The 21,293-nt window shown below is 41.1% G+C and overlaps 1 protein-coding gene across 5 annotated transcripts in view; it reads left to right on the plus strand.

The window, feature by feature from the left end:
* Window positions 1-21,090, plus strand: part of pip4k2aa (phosphatidylinositol-5-phosphate 4-kinase, type II, alpha a) — a 33,176-nt gene extending 12,086 nt beyond the window's left edge. Inside the window, exons 2-11 of one of the 5 annotated variants that reach the window (XM_061666079.1) lie at window positions 1,171-1,268; window positions 1,383-1,479; window positions 2,912-3,064; window positions 3,201-3,347; window positions 3,434-3,472; window positions 9,582-9,698; window positions 13,781-13,894; window positions 16,771-17,014; window positions 17,106-17,209; window positions 17,366-21,090. In XM_061666079.1, coding sequence (XP_061522063.1) covers window positions 1,171-1,268; window positions 1,383-1,479; window positions 2,912-3,064; window positions 3,201-3,347; window positions 3,434-3,472; window positions 9,582-9,698; window positions 13,781-13,894; window positions 16,771-17,014; window positions 17,106-17,209; window positions 17,366-17,446 — 1,194 coding nt within the window. In that variant the 3' untranslated portion in view covers window positions 17,447-21,090. The remainder of the gene's footprint in view (window positions 1-1,170; window positions 1,269-1,382; window positions 1,480-2,911; window positions 3,065-3,200; window positions 3,348-3,433; window positions 3,473-9,581; window positions 9,699-13,780; window positions 13,895-16,770; window positions 17,015-17,105; window positions 17,210-17,365) is intronic. The other 4 variants (XM_061666081.1, XM_061666080.1, XM_061666082.1 and 1 more) reach the window with 4 other exon arrangements.
* Window positions 21,091-21,293: the final 203 nt, after the last annotated feature.

Below are 21,293 nucleotides of genomic sequence, written 5' to 3' on the forward strand. Positions count from 1 at the left end.
GTTGTAGGCGGAGAAGTTATGTGAAAATATCAGTGACTGTCCCAAGCCAATACAAACAGAAGTCGCTGGCTACCGCTGCTGAATGATAGAGCTCTTGTTATCGGTCCAGTATTTTCTGTATCGGACCAATAAGTGTGACGTATTTTTTTCCCAATATCCCGCCGATAGTTATCGGTCCGATTAGTTATCGTGCATCCCTACTTGTAAGTTAAAGCAAAAATAATCAGCTTAATGGCGGTTCGTATCTCGAAAAGCTTTTAAGACAGGCCACTCATATCTCAAGCCACCACTGCGTATGACTTTCTGAAAATGTTGATTTTTCTATTAATTTTCATAGAGGCAGCAGATGGCCATTTTCTCCTCTGGAGAAAAATGAAATGTCAAAACACAAGACACGCAAGCCACGACTATCAGATGAAGAGTTCCCTGTCCTAATCACTTTACCCAATGCTACAGTTTAAAACACCATGGAATGACCGAGAATTGCAGGCAGTGAGAAAGCACGAGTAGTATCATCACCTCTGTCATTGTTCCAGCAAAGCATGACTGTGAGAAATATTTAAGAGCTGGACCAGAAGCTTTTAAACTGAAGTCAATAAAGGTGTTTTTATTCAATTCAAGTTCAGTAAGTAGTACTCTTATTTTAGTAATTGTAGCTGCACCATGAGAAGAGCCTGCGCGTCGTCGTAACTCTACCCCTTGTGACCGACCCGCTTCCCTGCACGGCCGGCGCGGTCATTGAGGAGCGAGCGGCAGGCCCTCATCCCACATGGAAACCCTTATGTGTGTGTTTGTTTGTTTGTGTGTTTGTGGTGTCTGGCCCTTCTGGCAAGATTTCCACCTTTTTCCCTACAGCTGTCCTTCATATCTGTACGTTACATTAGCATGAAGAGCTCCTTCTATAAATGGATTGTGTTGCTACATATGCTGACATTGATGGGCTTTGCAGAACAAAGCTGAGCTACATTGTAAATTAGTCCTAATATCTTATCGGGGTTGCATTTCATGGGTTATAAAGGTGCAACTGATTTAAGATTATTTCTGCCACAAGGTTCTGAAATTTAACTCATCGATGGTGTTTGCAGATTTACACAGATATCACCATGTATGTAATAATTGTAACTTTGAAGTATCTTGCATTATCACCAGTCTCCTTTGTTTTTCCTGCAGATAAATGAGTTGAGCCATGTTCAGATTCCCATCATGCTCATGCCAGATGACTTCAAGGCCTATTCTAAGATTAAAGTGGACAACCATCTATTCAATAAGTAAGATCTTTGTGTTGTCTGTGTATATGTATACCCTGTTTGCATTGTCAATTTTAGTATTGGACCCAAAAAGGTCATTTCACAACTGTGTGGTTGCTGTTCTTCCTTGTGCAGAGAAAACATGCCCAGCCATTTCAAATTCAAGGAGTACTGCCCCCTGGTGTTTAGAAACCTGAGGGAGAGGTTTGGCATCGATGACCAGGATTTCTTGGTAGGAAAATGTACCCAAATTTAAAGTTTAAAAGAACACCCCTGCTGAATGTATCATGTATTTATTTAAGTTGCCGCACATGGCAGACTCTTTGGTACTATTGACTGATACTACTATTACACTTTTGAATGAAGCAACTGCTAAGCAAAACCATCTCGTACAATGGGTATACTGATTACTGAAAAACAATTTGTGAAAATCACAATTAACTACAAAAACAAAGGTTACCAGAAGTAGCGTTTATTCTGTTGGGCCCACATCTCAGATTTCTTTGTTTTGTTTCTCTCTCGCTCTCTCTCTCTCTCTCATGCCCTCTCTCTCTCTTTCCCTCTTTCCCTCCCTCCCTCCAAGACAACCCCCACTCTAATGCCGTGAGTTGGCAGAGCTTTGGAGGTCATTGTGTCCCAGCTCAGTGCAGCTGTCCATCCTAAATGTTTATATTAGTGTTTAAGTGCTGTAAGTGGGCAGTTGCGAGTGTTAAAGACTATATGATAATAGCCATCATTACAGCGAGTTGTTTGCGTCAGCTTCAGTGCTGCTGCTTTTCTTTTTTTTTTCTTCCTACAAAACACATTCAAACTAAGATCTGAATCTTAGCAGAACTGAATTTATGGGCCAGCCTTTTCATGCAGAAGCATGTTATATGGCATGTGCCTCAAAGGTTATTCCTCTGCACCAAAAGATGCTAAGAGTTTGAAGAGGGTAGAGGTAACCAAGGGTAATAGGACATCACAAATTCTTGAAGAATGAGGCACATAGACAGGATGATGGGATCATGTTACTTTGAGACTTTTCCAAAGTCTGGACAGCAGCTGCTTTTGTCTGTGTATAGGTTTGGTCAGGCACAATGTGTGGGGTCAGAAAGCCACATGGTAAAATAGTAGATTGTTTGAATACGCACCAAAAAATGAAATTGAAAAAAAGTAGTCTTTATCATATGAAGTACTTAGTATTGCTTTATTTATTCCTCTTACTTGAGCTTTGTCAAGTTGCAAATGAACACAGATCCAATTTTTTAATGATAATGCCTTCTCATTTGCTGTCATAGTGAACATTTGCTGAAGTGTTTTTTTTTTGTTTGTTTGTTTAAAATGGTACACTAGCAACTTTCACTGAAACAAAGGACATTTTCAAAATTATTAACCCATTTGCTTATGGTTATAAAATGTAAAGATGGTAGGTTCAGACAGCCAAATAACTGTGATCTAAAGAGGAACCTACAAAGTAATTGCTGATATCATTCTGTCTTTGGCTACTCATTCTGCAGTGTTACGTTTATGCTGAGGAGTAGAAGATAGGTGTCAGTAAGAATACAAACCTTATAAAAGATCCAGTATCACAGTGACAGAGCATTTTTTTACCACCCCACTTACTATTCTTCTGACTGTATTTCTGGACAAATATGATGATTTTTTTTTCTCCTTCATTGTAGAACTCCCTGACTCGTAGTGCTCCCTTGAACAGTGAGGCCCAGGGACGAAGTGGGGCTCGTTTCCATACTTCGTATGACAAGCGCTATGTTATCAAGACCATCAGCAGTGAAGATGTTGCAGAAATGCACAACATTCTAAAGAAGTACCATCAGGTGACATATGCGTAATAATAATATTAAGTTATTGGCCTTGCTTTAATTCAAAGTGACTGCTACAATGTCTTTTTGACACACAAGAGCTTGCGTGATGTTTAACACGTTATTTGATTGTTTATAATTTATTTTGCAGTTTATCGTGGAGTGTCATGGCAACACACTGCTGCCTCAGTTTTTGGGGATGTACCGGCTCACCGTGGATGGGGACGCAACTTACATGATTGTTACACGGAACGTCTTCTCGCACCGCCTTTCCGTCTTTAAAAAATATGATCTCAAGGTACAAGGGAAACACAGAAAAATAAACTACATTAATACCAGTAAAAAAACTTGTTTTTTTTTTTTTTCCCCACCCTCCTCTTCCAGGGTTCCACTGTGGCACGAGATGCCAGTGACAAGGAGAAGGTACAGTCATCTGGCAAATGTGGTTTGGCTATGAAACACTCCTTTAAAGATTATTGAGGATCCTCATTTTACCTGTTACTGTATATAATTAACAGCATTTTGACAAGCTTAGTGTTTGGCTAATATCATTTAACAGTTAAAAAAAAAAAAAAAAAAAATGTATACTATTGCTGGCATGTTGATGTCCATTTTTTTTATTTTATTTTTTTATCATTCCTACCACATCGGACTGCTACAAATTCATCAATCCACTCTGACCCATGTACAATATGTTGTGGACAGCACAAAGCACATAAATAAACAGAATCAAATGTCCCTATTATCTGGGTAATGAATGTAAATTAGCACGAATATGTCCTCAAGGGAGAATAATTTTTTTTTTTATTTTGTACGTTATTTAAACGTTAATTTTATATACCAAAATTCTCTATGAAAAGACATGGGGACAATCAGAGATTACAGCAAAGAATCTGTTATTCCATTGATTTTATTGCCCAACACAGTTGCGACCAATTCCAATACAACTGCCATCACCCAGTTAGACCTATTCCATTGCCCCATTCCCATCTTGTACCCTGCATGCTGTGTGTGTTTCTTAGTTTGCTTCAACCTCTCAGAACCTTGCTTCTACTGCTCCATTAATCCCCCTGCTTGCTGTTTGTGTGTGAAAGATTTGTGTGTGAGTGCGTGCGTGTTTTGAATTCTGTTGAGTATATATACCTGTGTGTGTGTGTGTGTGTGTGTGTGTGTGTGTGTGTGTGTATATATATATATATATATGTGTGTGTGTGTGTGTGTGTGTGTGTGTATATATATATATACATATGTATATATATATATATATATATATATATATATATATATATATACACACACACACACACACACATGTATATATATGTAAAGGGTTGCTAGTTGTCTGGTAATGCCGGTACATTTTTTATGGTTTTTTTTTTGACAATTGTGCAAAAGATGCAGCGTCCTCTAGCACTTAGAGTAGTTCGAATGACTAAGATTTGCAATAGTCCGGTGCAATGACCATTGTGCAAAGGGCGCCGAGACTTCAAGGAGTGTATGCAGTTTAAAGTGACGAGTAGTGCGATAATCTGGGACAATGTTGATTGTGCAAATGTTGCAGATACTCCTCAATCAGTGTGCAAATGGAGCAGATGCTACCCTGGCATGAGTGGCCAGTATTGGTCAACAACAGATATGCAAATAGTGCAGCGTGGCGAGACTACGACAGTGAGTGCATGAGTAATATATAATTGGCCCCACAAAAATGTGACAACGAACTCAAGTCAAAAAAAAATAATATATACACACACACACACACACACACATACTGCCAAACTCATTTGAAACAGGGTTTAAAAATAACTTTCTCAATGTTGAGGTCTAACATGCTGACCTTTATGGTATATAAAAAATATAATATGGCTGACTGATTATCACATCTGTTCTGATGACCCATGTTCAAATCCAGTCTCGCCTGTGAGGAATTTGCATGTTCTCCCTGTGCCTGCGTGGATTTTCTCCAGGTACTCCGGTTTCCACCCACGTTCCAAAAACATGCATTGTAGATTAATTGAAGACTCTAAATTTCCCGTCGGTGTGAATGTGTGTGCAAACGGTTGTTTGTCTATATGTGCCCTGCGATTGGATGGTGACCATTTCTGGGTGTACGCCGCATCTCACCCAGAGTCAGCTGAGATGGGCTCCAACACGCCCACGACGCTAATTGAGGTTAAGTGGTACGGAAAATGGATGTCTATAGATCTATACAGACAGTACTGTGAAAAAGTATTGGCCCCCTTCTCAACTTCTTATGTTTTTTTTATAGTTTCCCCACTTTAATGTTTAGGATCATCAAACAAATGTAAATATACCCAAGCCTTATTACCTCCAGATCTGGTCAGTCAAGAAATCATTTAAATAGAATCTATCCCGACAAAATCAAGTCGGGCAAAATCTATAAAAGCTGTGGTACAAAATGGCACGATAGAAATTCCAGAGAAATAAAGTAATTGACATCTGTCAGTCTGAACAGGGTTACCAAAGCCATTTGCAAAGCCTTAGGATTCTAGCAAATCATAGGGAGAGCCATTATCCTCACATGGAGAAAAATTGGAGCAGTGGTCGTCCTACAAAGATTACCCCAAGAGAACACCAATGACTCATCCAGGTGGTCACAAAGAAACTCAGGAGGACTTCTAAAGAACTGCAGGCCTCCCTTGTCTCAGTTAAGGTAATTGTTCATGACACAACAATACAGAAGAGACTGGGCAAAAATGGCATCCATAGCTGAGTTCCAAGACGAAAGCCACTGCTGACAAAAAAGAACAGACCCTTTGCTCAGTATTTAGTAGAAGCACCCTTTTGAGCTAAAAGAGCCATGAGTCTTTTTGGAAATAAGGCAAAATGTTTTTCACACCTGGATTTGGGGATCCTCTGCAGATCCTCTCCAGTTCTGTCAGGTTAGATGGTGAACGTTGGTGGACAGCCATTTTCAGGTCTCTCCAGAGATGCTCAATTGGGTTTAAGTCACGGAGTTGTTCTGAAGCCACTCCTTTGTTATTTTAGTTGTGTATTTAGGGTCATTGTCTTGTTGGAAGGTGAACCTTCGCCCCAATCTGAGGTCCTGAGCACTTTGGAGAAGGCTTTCATCCAGGATATCCCTGTACATGGCCACATTCATCTTTCCTTCGGTTGCAACCAGTCGTCCTGTCCTTGAGTTGAAAAACACCCCCACAGCATGATGCTGCCACCACCATGTTTCATTGTTGGGAGTGTATTGGACAGGTGATGAGCAGTGCCTGTGACTGCCTAACAACAATCAAATACACTTTTTACCAAGGAAAATAACAAAAATAGTGTGGCGACAGTGAAATCATGCATTTCTTTGCACTTTATGGTGCAGTACCATAAATGTCACTGAGCATTGTGTAATAAACAATCACTTCCGAATCACTTCCATTCATTGGAAAAGAGGGTGGTCTCGGTTAAATGCATCCGCATATATGGACCGCTTTTTGTTTGAATCACCGGCTACTACCAGCAATAACTGTTTGGCGGGAGACATTGATAATGTCAAAGTAACTATTGATTGATTGAAGAAGTAACTAGTCTAATTACTCTCCCGGGAAAAGTAACATGTTACTTTGCTCATTACTCAAAATGGCATTTTTTTATTTTTTTTTAGTAACGGCCCCCGCGCCCTCCACGAAGAGAGCTTCGGCCGAATTACTCAAGCATATAGTAACAGTATGACTCTTAAGTGGTGTTCTAATGTTTATCTAACTCGTGCGGGAAAGAACATCACACAGAGACGGAATACCGATTCCGACTCTCTGTACAACATATCCCTCCACCATTAGTCCCAAAAAGGAAATAATAAAATACTTCGACACCATACAAAAATACAGGCATCAATGCATAAAGAAATCCTCTTGCGTACGTACCTCTCTTCAAATGAAATGTCCACATTTCAAATTACAACATTACAGCGGCTGCTCGGAAAAATGAATCATTTTACAAGATCACTAAGAAACTAAGTAGGAGTCCCATGATTATTTTATGTATTGTTACTTGACTGTTTTCTAAACCTGCCTTTGTGTTTGCGTTTCTGACTTAATTTTTTAACTTAAGCCAAGAAATCACTGTAAGTAGGCAGTATCCAATTTCTAATGTTCTAAAAAAAAAAAAAACTATGACAAAACTAAAAAATTATATAAATTGGTCATTCCTTCTATGCGGCCCGGTAACAAATGTCTCACGGACCGGTACAGTAGACCGGGGGATGGGGACCACTGCCATATACGAAAAATTGAATGGACGGGGATATAAGTGCACGGTAATATATGATTTGCCAATGTCTTTTTCACAAAAACCTGCGGGGGAAAACACAGAAACTATTAAAGCTTTTTGGGAAGGATTCAGCTAGCAAGAAAAAGGTTTTTCGGTTCTCCTTTTTGCCTCTTCACTCAACCTGTACCGTGAACACGTCTACAATACTGTGAGTCTTAGTGCAATGCTGTGATATTTTCCCACGATATCGCAATAATTATCGTACTGTGAGATTAAGACCGTGATAAAACCAAACCATGTGCTCGAGTTATCGTTACACACGCATAAATATATATATGCAAGTGTTGTTGGTTTTTGGCCACTTTAAAATGTAAATGGTGGCAGGTGTGTGTGGACTACCATATATTAGTATTTTTTATTTTAATCAGAAGTTACTGCCGATTTATCATATTAATTGCTGCAGCAGTTATCCAAGGGAAGGGTCTTGCCGACAGTTTCAGAAAGTTGAAATCCCAGAGACTTTTGTGTTAAGGCTGTGTATGTGGGAGCTACTTTTTTCTAACTCAGAAGGGTTTAGACTTGCTATTTGGATTTCTGGTAGCTTAATTGCCGTGCACTATGGAGTGGGATGAGACGCAGTGAGGTGTGTCAGACCTTGGGGACTCCATGAGCTAAATTTAGCCTTGTCAGACAAAATACAATTCTGGGGTTTTATAATGAATCAACATGTTTTGACTAGAACTAATGTTTTACTCACCAAGCAGCATCCTTACAGCTGTGAGGGGAATGTAGTATTTGTTTTACCTTTTAATGTATTCTACTTATTCACTCATTGCCACTTGGATTACAGTGCTCTTTCCCACTTGTGCAACCTCAAGCCATAAAAGGCTGCAAGAGTATCCACCCAGGTGAAGGATATATCTTGTCTGCTGCTGCTGCTGCGACAGTGGCGTTTTGTTTGTAAAACACTGGAAACGGTTTTATTTGTCAGAATTTGTATGTTTATAACTGTTTGAGATTTCAGCAGTGGCCAATAGTGTGATGTCTTGCTTGGGTTTTGGCTCATACATTCAATGTGGGGGGAAAAAGTGTTTCCACGCAAAAAGCTGAGGATATGTTGTGGTCATGGGAAACCCTGCATTTGTACTTTTACTTTTTACTTTAGTTTTATTATCTTACATGTCTTTGAATACTAAACAATAGAACGACAACATGTGGTGGTGGTTCACCCTGCCTGCTCCAGGTACTCACTAAAGCACTCTTGACTGTGCGTGACAGTGTTAACATCAGAACCTTTCAAGTGTGGACACCTACACACATTCCTATTGTGAGTGTGCAACAAGTGAAAGACGAACACTTGCAGTGTGTGTTTTAAAATGGCTTCAAATACTCATACAGCAAGCATGGCAGGGTTCTTTTCTGACTGCATGACTGTCTCCCTTTCATGCATGCTTCTGCATGGTATATACTAAGTTCTTCTGCATCTTTTCATAGTTACGTTTTATCCAACACATTTCAGCGTGTGAACACCAGCCCCATTCTGTTCACGTTGATTTTCACCCCATATATCACATGTAGTTTTCTCTTAACCTGTCCATGATTTAGTACAAACGGGGTGGGTAAATGTATCATGTCAGTCATTAATTAAAATTCCAATGTTTATATTTGGAACACCTCTTTGTGTATGTCGGCGCTCGTTTCACACCGGCAGTGCCTGATATCTTAGTGTACCACGCCTAGGTTAAGATGTGACTGCTGAGTGGACTGTCTTGACAATAGATTAGCACCTATAAGCTTAATTGTACACCCATAGATATAGCCCCAAACCCGAAGAGTTTCTATTTGTTGCCTTGCTCTGCTTAGCTTCGGTCCACATCTCCTTAGAGCAGCCCTGCCAACCTGCCTCCTTTCTTGGTCAGCTGCTGAAAGGGACCTTTTTCAACAAAACTGACATTCGTGCATGTTGGGTGGAGTAATGAAGATTCCCAGCATGTTCAGTGGAGGAATACAGACAAAGATTATTATTATTATTATTACTGTTGATAGATAGTAAAATGGAATTTGATGAATTGTGGCCGAGCCAGCTGACCAGTCCAAAAAGTTTGACTGGCCAAAAAGGTTTGTCGCATTGATACCCTCTCCGACCCTCTTCCAATTTTTAAATGGAAAACAAAACCACTTGTGTTCATTTACATTTTAAATACTTGGCGTTTACTTCCAACTTCCTTCCTCCCTTCCTCTCTCCTTTCTTCTCTCCTTCCCTCCACCCCGACCGCCCCTTCCTCGCTCCCCCTTTTTCTAGCAGCCGCCCCCACCAGAGGATGTGCCCCTGCGGCCCAAATCTGGTAACGTTCAGCAAAGGCTGCAAACACTGCGGATCGCTACGCGCTTTTACTGCGCCATGAAACACGTAAGAGATGTAAGACAACCAGGGCTCATATACCAGGCATGATCTATCTAACCAATTTTCCTTTTTGTTATGTTTTTCTGAACAAGATTCCTTTCTTCTCCATGGTGCACTGGTTTTTAAAGGTCGTACGTTGCACACGTTTCTTTTTTCCAATTTTTCAGTGAGATCGTTCAATCAATGGCACCAACTTGTAACAGGGAAGAGCAAAAAGTATGAATATTGTGTGCATAGGAAGGTCAAACGGCATGGTGTGTGATCTTAAGATATATTAAGTATATAGATTACATTACAGACAAAAGGTAGATTTTTTTTTTTTTTTTTTTGTTTTTTTTTTTTAAATTCAAACCACTCAGAAATGTGTTGCTATCTCTGTCTTGGAGAGTCATAGAGATGATGCTAGGATGGAGAGAATATGCCTTAAAAGCATTAAAGCGCTGATGAGATTTACTGGCTCGCTGCCTCTCTGTTGGCCAACCACTTTGTTTCGTGGGGGGGGGGAATTGGCACTCGACAAGTAGCTGCCTTTGGTACTGTAGTTAAAAGGATATCCAAGAGATGACTCAGAGTAGACAAGTACAGCATGTGCTGTTCATCTGACCAAAACACCGTGACTCGAGTTTGTATTCTGTATGTCCTCTAACTCCTCGGGACTTACAGCACGGTTTACCACCTCGCAGTTTGAGAGGATACAGTACAGCATACAGTTTTCTGAAATGGTTCTGGACGTGCTGCTAGTAATCACGCGGTTTTAGGCTGAGTTTGTATAAATTCAGGAGCAATATAGTATAAATAATTGAAGAGGAAACCTGTTCCAGGGTCAATCTGCCATCATCACAAATCTATTTTTATTCAACATTATTAAGGTATACAAGTATAAAAAGAGCTTTCTCTGCTATTCGTACAACGTATAATCAAGATTCCAATACAATGCATTTGCAGTTGCATTGCCTCACGCGTGTTACACCTGACATTCTTAACTGTAAAAATGAACTGTTTTTCATCAAAATGTAGATCAAATTCCAATTTGACCCCAGATGCCTTTGACTTTAGAGGTTCCACTGTATGTATTTTACATGACAACAGTGATCAAATGAAATAACACGGACTTAAAACAGTAAGATCTCGACTTCTGTTTTAATGGACTGCATTGTGACTGATGTGAGTCTATATGGCAGAGGGAACTTGGATTTTTACAGGTAAATTGTGCTAATGTACAAGGTATTGTATTTGTTTATCTTTCTTCCTGCCACTTGTATGTGTCTGCACTACAAACAGCATTAGCTCAAGATATGAGCTTCAGAGTTTAGACTAAAATTAGCCGCATTGATAATGTGCTGGGGGGGGGGCGAACAAATGACGCACATTGTCAACTATCCAGCCATTTTCTAATTGCCCATTTGAGGTCCATGTCTGCATATATGTGTTCAGATGTCCTTTATGTGAGATGTTTTCTGTGCTATTCTGTGTAAAGGTGTAGTCTATAATTGTATGTGTGTATGTATGTGTGTCAAGTCTGAGCTCTTTCTACTGCTACAAAGTCTGCTTCATAAGTTGTATGTTGCTGCTCTTCTGCTGCTGCCATAGAAACGCTGTAGTAGCCAAACTGCTGCTGAACCCCCCCCACCCCCTTACCTCATTGATCTCTGATCACTGCTCTCCTTGATTTTGAATAACATTGCCCCAATATTTAGACACTTAAGGAGTGGTTATTTGTCTTAAATGCTGACTTAGGAGTTATGTTTAAAATCAGCTGTCAAACTGACTCCAGCCCATTGCAGACAAAGACGTTTCTTGGCTTTGAGTTTAATATGCAAAACAATGTATGGATCTACCAGATGCTTAAAAAAATGTCAAAACAAAAAGCAATTATGGTAATATATGAATAGACCTGTCCTACATATTTATTTTAAAAGGAAAAAGAAGGGAAATCTGATCACTCGTCAATACTGCATCAGATGGGTCTGTACATTCCTATGTGCATGCTGCATGCTTTATGCACTCTATTACACAATTGATAATGGTGTGTCTTGAAAAGAGGTCGGCCTTGGTTTGGACAGACTGCCTGTGCTTGTTACCTGGACTGACAGGCATATCTCACAAGCCACTGGTTCAAAAGCCTCAATTATATATACTGATGCTGGGTGTTTCAACATGCTGCAGATAAGATTTTGAATTCCGTCTTGACTTACAGTATTTCAAAGAGAAATGTACATCTTGAAATGCCCAAGTAAACTATGGAACGTCATCTATGGTATTTTATAGACTGTGCTGTTTTTCATACACTGGGGGAAACAGAACAGTAATAGTGATGCTGGTGTGTCATTTAATAATTTAGTTTAAGTTAATATATTGACTTTTAAATCAATCATTGCAAACTATATGTAAAACTGTTACTTTGTTATAGAGTCTAGTTTAAATGGATGACCATATACAGTGTGAATTCATACGCCTTGAATTTGTTCACGTTGTGACCTTACAATCACAGGCTTGACTGTATTTTCTTGATTTTATGTGATAGACCAACACAAAGTAGCACATAATTGTGAAGTGGAACAAAAATGTGTCTTTCAAAATTCTACGCGAATGTATCTCTGATACCCCTAAAAACAATCCAGTGTAATCAATGCCAAAGTCACCTAATTAGTAAAAAGAGTCCACCAATTTATTCTCAGTGTGTATACACCTGTTCTGTGAAGGCCTCAGTGGTTGGTTAGAGAACATTAGTGAACAACAGCATCATGAAGACAAAGGAACTCATCAGACAGGTCAGGGAAGTTGTTGTGGAGAAGTTTAAAGCAGGGTTAGTTGAGTTAAAGAAAGATAGATATATATCCCAAGCTCAGCGATTGGCTGGCGACCAGTTCAGGGTGTACCCCGCCTCTCGCCCGAAGATAACTGGGGTGGGCTCCAGCACGCCCGCAACCCTAGTGAGGAGAAGCGGAACGGAAGATGAATGAAGGAATATCCCAAGCTTTGTACAAGGTCAAGCCATTGTCCGCTGATGGAAAAGGTGTTACTCAACTGCAAAGCTGCCAAGACAAGGCTGTACACCTAAATTGACAGAGTGAGCGAGAAGAGCATTGGTCAGAGCAGCAGCCAAGAGGCCCGTGGTCACTCCGGAGAAGCTGCAGAAATTCAAGACATGTAGGGGGCACCGCAAACATGTGGAAGAAGGTGCTTTTGTCAGATGAGACCAAAGTTGATTTTTTAATTTTTTTTTTGGGGGGGGGGGGGGTTAATGCAAAGCACTGTGTGCGCCAGAAAACTAACCACACAATCCCCACTGTGAAACATGGTGGTGGCAACATCATACTGTGGGGATGCTTTTCTTCATCAGGAACATGGAAGCTGGTCAGAGTTGATGGAAAGAGAGAAGGAGCTAAATACAGGGCATTCCTGGAAGAAAACCTGTTGCCGAGGCTGCAAAAGTCTTTAGACTGGGAAGGAGAATCATCTTACAGCAAGACAATGACCGAAAACATAAAGCCAAAGCTACAATGGAATGATTTAGAATGATCCAAGAATATTCATATGTTAGGGCACAGTCAAAGTCCAGACCTAAATCCCATTGAGCATCTGTGGCAAGATTTGAAAATTGCTGTTCACAGACGCTCGCCATCCAATGTGGGGATCTATCCAATGGGCAAAGGTTTCAGTGTCTGAATGTGCAAAGCTGGTAGAGACATACCCCAAAGAACCTGGAGCTGGAATTGCAGCGAAAGGTGGCTATACGTAATATTGACGCTGGACGGGCTGAATACAAATGCATACCGCATATTTCAGATTCGTATTTACTGAAAATGTTGAAAACTATGTATAATTTCCCTTACGCTTTACAATGACGTGCTACTTTGTTTGTTAAATCACCTCAAATCTCAATTAAAAAAAAAAAACATTTAAGTTTGTGGTTGTAAGGTGACAAAATGTTTGAGGGGTATTTATATCTTTTCAAGTCACTGTATCTGTGTCACTTGCAAAAAAAGAGACGCATTTCATAGCACCAATATTCTGGCATGTTTTTGCCCAGTTCTCTCCACTGCCTGATTCTGATTTTCCCAATGTGACCACTAATCTCCCATTCTAATGTTTAGGCTAAGGAGCTGCCTACCTACAAGGACAATGACTTCATCAATGATGGTCAGAAGATCTGCGTCAATGATGAGAACAAGAAAATGTTCTTGGAGAAGCTTCGGAAAGATGTGGAGGTACGTCTTCCACATACAGAATGTCAGCAAGCCGGGAACTTGTTTTGATGGCTCATGCCCGCTGTGTACGAGGCGACTGAGTCAGTCGGAACTGGACAACCGTGAAAAAAATGAATCACCCCTTTGCACACCAGCTGGCGATCCTGAACTCAGTGCAATAAAAAGCAAATGTGACTCCTGGCATTCTTATTGAGGAAACAATGTTTTGAAATGTCATTATTCTTTGTATTATTATGTACCGGTAAATTGTATGTATTCGTGTTATTCGTAATTGAAACAAATTACCTGTTGTATCACGCGCTGACCATTTCCACCCACATGGTTCCACCTCGTGGTTTTTTTGTTACTATTTAAGTACCCGTCAGCACTGCAGTCATTCAAATGCTGCCATGCACACTACAATTTGATCAAATTGCCCCGTCTTTCTTCGATCATGTGATATAACCTGGCATTTTGATTGGCAGTAAACAAAACTTATTATCCTCCGTTCGTGGAGGATGATCATTTAAATGTTTAATTTTGGAGGGGAAAAAAAGGTAAATCACAGGTGTGCCACAAAGCAATTGTTATTCAAAATGCCGCCCTCCTGGCTTTAAGAAACATGGGGGGGAAATAATTTTGTAGTCAGTCGCTTTTCTTTTGAACAAGTAGAGGGGGAAAAAAATATAGAATCGCTCAATTCTGAAGAAAAAAATTCTGGAATCATGAAAACCAAACCAGTAGTGCTCAGTTGCACCACCTCTGGCTTTTATAACAGCCTGCAGTCTCTGAGGTGTGGGCTAACCAGTGACGGAGTATTCTTCATCAATCGGGCTCCAACTTCCTCTGATTGCTGTTACTAGCTCAGCTTTGCACGTTGGAGCCTTGGCATTGACCATTTTCTTTCATTGTCACCACAGATTTTCGGTTCAATTGAGATCTGGACTATTTGCACACCGTGACATAGACATTATGTCTTTCTTGAAGAATGGTGTTTACGGTTTTTGCTCGATGGCAAGATGCGTTGTCTTGAAAAATGATGTCATCGCCAACCATCCTTTCAATCGATGGAATCAGACAAGTGAAATTTATTGAAGATATAATGACTTCCATCTCCCCTGTGCCTTTACCTGACACACAGCCCCATATCATAGATGACTGTGGAAATTTGCATGTTTTCTTCAAGGAGTCATTTTCATAAAACTCTTTGGAATGGCTCCAAACAGAAGTTCCAGCCCAATCCAGAGTTGCGATTCAGCACGATCACTGTCATCCAGTCAACCACAGTCCATGATTGCTTTTCTTTAGCCCACTGTAACCTTTTTTTTTAATTCTGTTTAGGTGTGAAGGACAGCTTTCGTTTGGCTTTTCTGTAACTAAATCCAGTTTCCTTTCGGCAGTTTCTTACAGTTCAGACACAGACGTGGACTCGTTTCCTCCCGTTTGTACCTTATTTGTTTTGTTGTGCATTTTCTATTTTGAAGACATTGCTTTAAGTTTTCTATCTTGACACTTCCCTTTTACAGCCTTCCCATATTGTTTGTACTTGGTCCAGATTTTAGACACTGCTGACTGGAGCAACCAACATCTTTCCCAACATTCCTTGACCTCTTACCATGTTGAAGACGTTTTATGGTTCTCTCTCTCTCGTTTCATCTGCCATCTCTCTCTCGTGTTGGAGCCAATCCAATTGGTGCGACAGCTCTCCAATGTGTAGTACTCTTATGTAACAGCTGACGAATTAGTAGATTGTCTGATGTAGGTGTTTGTTTTAGAGCTGAAAATTACAAGCTGAGTCCATAATTTTCTCCTCAGAATTGTGCGATTCCATATTTTTTTCCTCTAGATTGTTGGTGTCAAACTCCAGGCTCGGGGGCCAGATGCGGCCCGCCACATCATTTGATTTGGCCCGCGAAAGCAAACCATGCTCATGTTTTTTTTTCCGTGATTTTTGCTAAAATCTGTACCCAAATTCCAAATTGTCAATAATAATAAACAATAATGTTGAGAGATTGCATTTTTCTGTTACCAAATCCTTGTTCTACAGTAACTGAAACAATAGTTGAACAAACTATTATTGTTGTCTTCTGATTTCAAAACCAGTTATCCGTCAATGTGTTGTGTAATGGTAATATGAGGCGGCACGGCGGACGACTGGTTAGAGCGTCTGCCTCACAGTTCTGAGGACCGGGCGGGGTTCAATCCCCGGCCCCGCCTGTGTGGAGTTTGCATGTTCTGCCCGTGCCTGCGTGGGTTTTCTCCGGGCACTCCGGTTTCCTCCCACATCCCCAAAACATGCATGCTAGGTTAATTGATGACTCTAAATTGCCCGTAGGCGTGAATGTGAGTGTGAATAGTTGTTTGTTTGTTTGTATGTGCCCTGCGATTGGCTGGCAACCAGTTCTAGGGTGCACCCCGCCTCCTGCCCGATGATAGCCGGGATAGGCTCCAGCACGCCCGCGACCCTTGTGAGGAGAAGCGGCTCGGAAAATGGATGGATGGATGGATGGATGGTAATACGAGTTGGTGATTAAACATTTCACTGTTCTAACAGCCCTCTGAGGGAAATCATAACTACAATGCGGGCCGAGACAAAAATGAGTTTGACACCCCTGCTCTAGGTGTTCTTTTTTTTTGCGTTTCTAAAGCCACAAGGGTGCTATTTTTGAAAAACAAAAAGAAAAACATTTGAGGAAAATCCGTGAGTTCCCTTTTTTCTCCAAAATTAAACATAAATGATCACGGGTGTGGTGATTCCTTCGTTTGTGCCAGGGGGTTACATAGATTGTCAGATAAAACATTGTCATCCTCTTACTGAAAACATTCTCCCTCCCTAAACCGCTCATGCCTCCTATGGTGTGTTGCTTGCTTCAACCGCCCCCTTCCACTATTCCCAGTTCCTGGCACAGCTGAAGCTCATGGACTACAGTCTGCTGGTGGGGATCCACGATGTGGAACGAGCAGAGCAGGAAGAGGTGGAGAGCGAGGACAACGAGGCCGAGGAGGAGGGCGGCGAGAGTGACGGGGGGGCCATCGGGACCCCTCCTGACAGTCCGAGCAACACCTTGGACAGCACGAAGCCCCTGTCCCCGGGAGAGTTTGATCCCACCATTGACGTCTACGCCATCAAAAGCAGTGAAAGTGAGGCCCAGTGTGCTGCGCCGTCACAATACTCGAGCTCGAGCTCCCCCTGGTGGACATGGACTTATTAGGACTTGGTTTTGTCCTGCAGGTGCTCCCAGGAAAGAAGTGTACTTCATGGCCATCATTGACATCCTGCAACATTACGATGCCAAGAAGAAGGCCGCCCATGCCGCAAAGACGGTCAAACATGGCGTAAGAAGCTAGATTTTTGTATCGTATGCTTATTACAAGAGGACAAACTTTATTTGAGAAAAGTGTGGAAGTGCAAAACAATGCTTACAGACGAATGAAAACCAATCCCAAATGAAGCTCATGAATGTGAAATGATTCATTATTTTGTCTCTGCAGGCAGGAGCCGAAATCTCGACAGTGAACCCTGAGCAGTACTCCAAGAGGTTTTATGACTTCATCGCAACTATTCTGTCATAGCCCCCACGAGCACCAGGAGGTGCCGAGGCTCACGGGGAGAGGATTGGTGCAGCGGGTTGTAGGGTGGAGACAAAACATGATGGAGAGAATGAAGGTGCTGTGATGTCTTTGTATGACTCTCCCTTACCCATCTCCTAACCTCTCCCTGTTTGGCCTTCCTCTTACAGTGGGATGCCACACCCTGCAGCAGCTAAAACCTTGTTCGTTTACATTCAGCCCCTCCTTGAGTTTTACTTGTTTGGTTTTTTTCCTGTTTGTTTGTTTTTTTGACTAGACTGTTGTCAAAAGTGTCACCCCCCTCCCCCCAGAATGTGTAATTAGTCCTCTGTGTTGTAGAAATGTGGCTTTTATTTTGCCTTTCGCACCTCGTACAGCTCGTTTTGGTGTTTTTTTGTCAGACTCACCCTTATGCTATCGGCCGGGGGGCGTAGGGGTGTCAGTTACGGTGAGGTTGGGCGGTCAAATGCAGCACAGAACTCAGGCAAGGTGGCGTGATGTGAAGTGTTAGGCTGTGCTTTAGAGAGTAGAAAACAAGTCTTCCAGTAGGTGTTCAGCGAAAACAACCGACAGTCCCCCACAACACCCCCCCCCATATATCCCTGCTGATTCCCACATTCTTTGTGTTTCGTCAATTCATGTCCTTTTACTTTGTGCTCTTGCCATACGTCGATGCAGCGCTTCTGTCCACACCGTGCACTCTCTCTCGTCCTTTTTGTTGTGTCGCGGACTGAGGAAATTTGACTAAGGGACGTAGTTTAAAGTTATGGGGACAGGGAATGATGCGGGTGTCGCGCGCGTCTATCCACATCGCAAAGGTAACTTCTGGTGCAGCGGTCTCTTCGGAGTCGGTCAGCAGCAACCATGAACAGGCTTTTGCCATCAGCACCTTGTGTTTTTAAAAAAAAAAAAAAAAAAAAAAAAAAAAAAAATTACTGCACTTTTTTTTTGTCATTACGGTCCATAGCAAACATTTGACTTTTTATTACATTCGTTTCAACTAAGAAGAATCCTATGAATGTGTGGAAAACCTGCAGGGACTTTCCTCCATTTGGAGACCAACCACAAAAGTATTAAACTGGGACAAAGGGTGGAGAAAACCACATTTTCTTGCTGTGATCATATAAACCACAATGCTGCCTCGGCATCTATAGGAAGGAAAAACCTGCCTTCCTCTGGTTGCATCCATAAGGTCAATGCAACTTTTTCCAAGAAGGCTTCTTTGATCATCGGTGGAGCAATGTTTCCAGATGGATGGTCAAAAACATTCAAATGAAACAATTAGAGGTTGGTTTGCAAAGATGACAAACAATCAGTTGTCTTTAAGATTGGCATAGCCACCCCCCCCCCCCCCACACACACACACACACACACACACACACGTTTCCACTTTTACAGTGCAGCACCATCACATTTTTACTTTTTTTTGTTTTTAGTCACCACTTTCAGACTTTTTCCGATTTCTCTTGACATTTGTTGAGGATCACAATAAAATAGAATCGTGAGCTCAAAATGGATTTGTCCCCCTCACTGCTGCTTCACCTGAGCGGCAGCCGGAGAAAAAGTGTCACTGCAATATTTGACGCGTTTTGTTTACAAAGCATCTTAAAAAGGAACCTTGCCCAGTCAGTAGTTGCAAGACGAACATTTGCAACTACTGACATCCGATAGCGGCACATGTCGGATGACCGCTCTTGCGTGTGTGTGTTTAAATATGCCGAAGAGAGTAGCAGCCCCGTATTTGTGGTGCAAAAACGCTGTTTCCTGAAAAGCGTTGTGGCGAAATGATGCAGGCGCAAGTTTTCCCGTTTGTGTTGGAGGGTTTTTGTATATTTTGCACACAAGGAAAGGAACCAAATGTTACGAACAACAACCCCAATTATTCGACGCGGTCTTAAGAAGGGAAATGCAATATACGTATGTGTGTGTTTGTGTTGAAGTGAGAAAAGTGGTTTTGCGCGTGTCGTGTAGTACTTCTGTATAACTAACTAAAGCAAGTAACATCCTCTTCGACCCGTTTTAACCCGTGGAAAAAAAAATCCATCCCAATACGTTTGTGTAGATATCAGATTATATTCACATTTATATTTTTACATTGGATTTTAGTCATGAAATATAGTTGTATTTAAAAAAAAAATAATAATAATAAATAAATAAAATAAAAACATGAGTCATCCATGGGGACTAATGACGGTGCTGTGGTAAATGAAGAATAATTATGCTTGAATTTCTCAAATGCTTACTCTGATGTGCTAAAAAAAAAAAAAGAAAAAAGGAATTTTAAAAATTGCATGTCCCAGGACTAAATTTCCTTTTCTCTCTAGTTAGTGTTGTCTGTTTAGGTTCTTTTTGTGTCCCTACACTTTTGATGTGTGAGCTGTTCTATGTCATATAGTGCGCCAAACACACACACACACACACACACACACACACACACCATGCTTTTAACTGTTTTCATTGTTACACTGTGCAAGATGTGTGCCTTTATACTCTGGAAATTATTTAATTTTATATTTTGTAATCTTTTTTTTTTTTAAATAAATGTCAAATGTTCTTTTGATAATAGGGTGTTTGCCATCTATTACAGCCCTGTATCCACACCCTTCTCAATTCTGTGTATGTGTAGACTTCTTGTTCATGTTTTGAATTGTAAAACCGTTCGAATGCTGTTGTTAAAGCAACTAAAACAAGCTGTGTTGACATTTGAGATGGTGGTTAAGTCCTCGTCGTCCTTGCGATTGCCCCCCACCCTTCTGCTGGCCCTGCCTTTTGACCTGTGCGCATGGGTGAGGATGTTCACAGGAGGCTGTCAGCCATTTTCATCACATTGTCGTGCGGGCTCTTTTATTTTCTCACGCCGACTCCCATTTCCTCGCTTCCACACGTTTTATGCGGGAATGTGCGTATTCAATTTTAAGTTTTAAAAACCCTCCAATCGGCTTGTTCTCCGTAAGGCTGTTGAAGAATCACCTTTTAGTCTGCTCTTGGCACTGGAGACAACGGTGCATGCTGGGAAACAGTTAATGTTTTGTAGTTTATTAATTGTGTCAACAGTGAGGTCAATGCCAGACTTCAGCAGAGTGCTGCTGCGCCTTCAAATGCATTATTATTATTTTTTGTCTATGCTTGTGAATGCTATTCTCCAGCTGCCTCTGACAATTTGCCAAAAGTGTTTTTCAACCAACCGAGTGACATCATGTGACCCGCGCGTCTTGAATTGGCAGATCCTTACGGATGGCGAGAAGAAAGGAGACAACTCGTGTTACTGTAAAATGTTGAAATGATCCAAATAACTGAAGGTGAGGCAAGTGCGAGACTGGAAATGTCCTTGTCTTGGCTTCGAGATTCCACATTTTTGAGGAGTCCAAAACAAATTCAAGCGACTTTGTGCAGAAATAAGAAAAGCAGGCCCCAGCCAGCGCTCTGCTATTTGTCCCAACAATACGCGTGTACGTGATTGTGTGAATGTGATCGGTGCTGTCAATGGTCTGTGAAAGTTCAGTGGCATCATGCCCCCCCCCCCCCCCACCACCCCCTTTTAAAAAAAATAAATAAATAAAGATGTTTATTGTTCTCAACATTTAGTGATGATGATGCAATCCGCATTCACTTCAACCAATTAAAGCACTTGTTCTGCTTAACTAAAACTGTGCCGTTTCCGTTATTCATGTTTATTTATTTATAAACTAAACCTACAATATTAGTCTGGTGAATACTCATCATTCGGCCGATTTGTCTTCATCGGAGAACAAATACAAAAATCCATTCGAAAATGTATTCGGGGCATTTATCATGTGACGATATTCGTATGATATTTATTCTGTTTGTCAGAGTTCAACGTGAAAATGGG

The sequence above is a fragment of the Phycodurus eques genome, chromosome 21 (assembly GCF_024500275.1).
Source record: "Phycodurus eques isolate BA_2022a chromosome 21, UOR_Pequ_1.1, whole genome shotgun sequence".
In the NCBI taxonomy this organism is placed as follows: domain Eukaryota; kingdom Metazoa; phylum Chordata; class Actinopteri; order Syngnathiformes; family Syngnathidae; genus Phycodurus; species Phycodurus eques.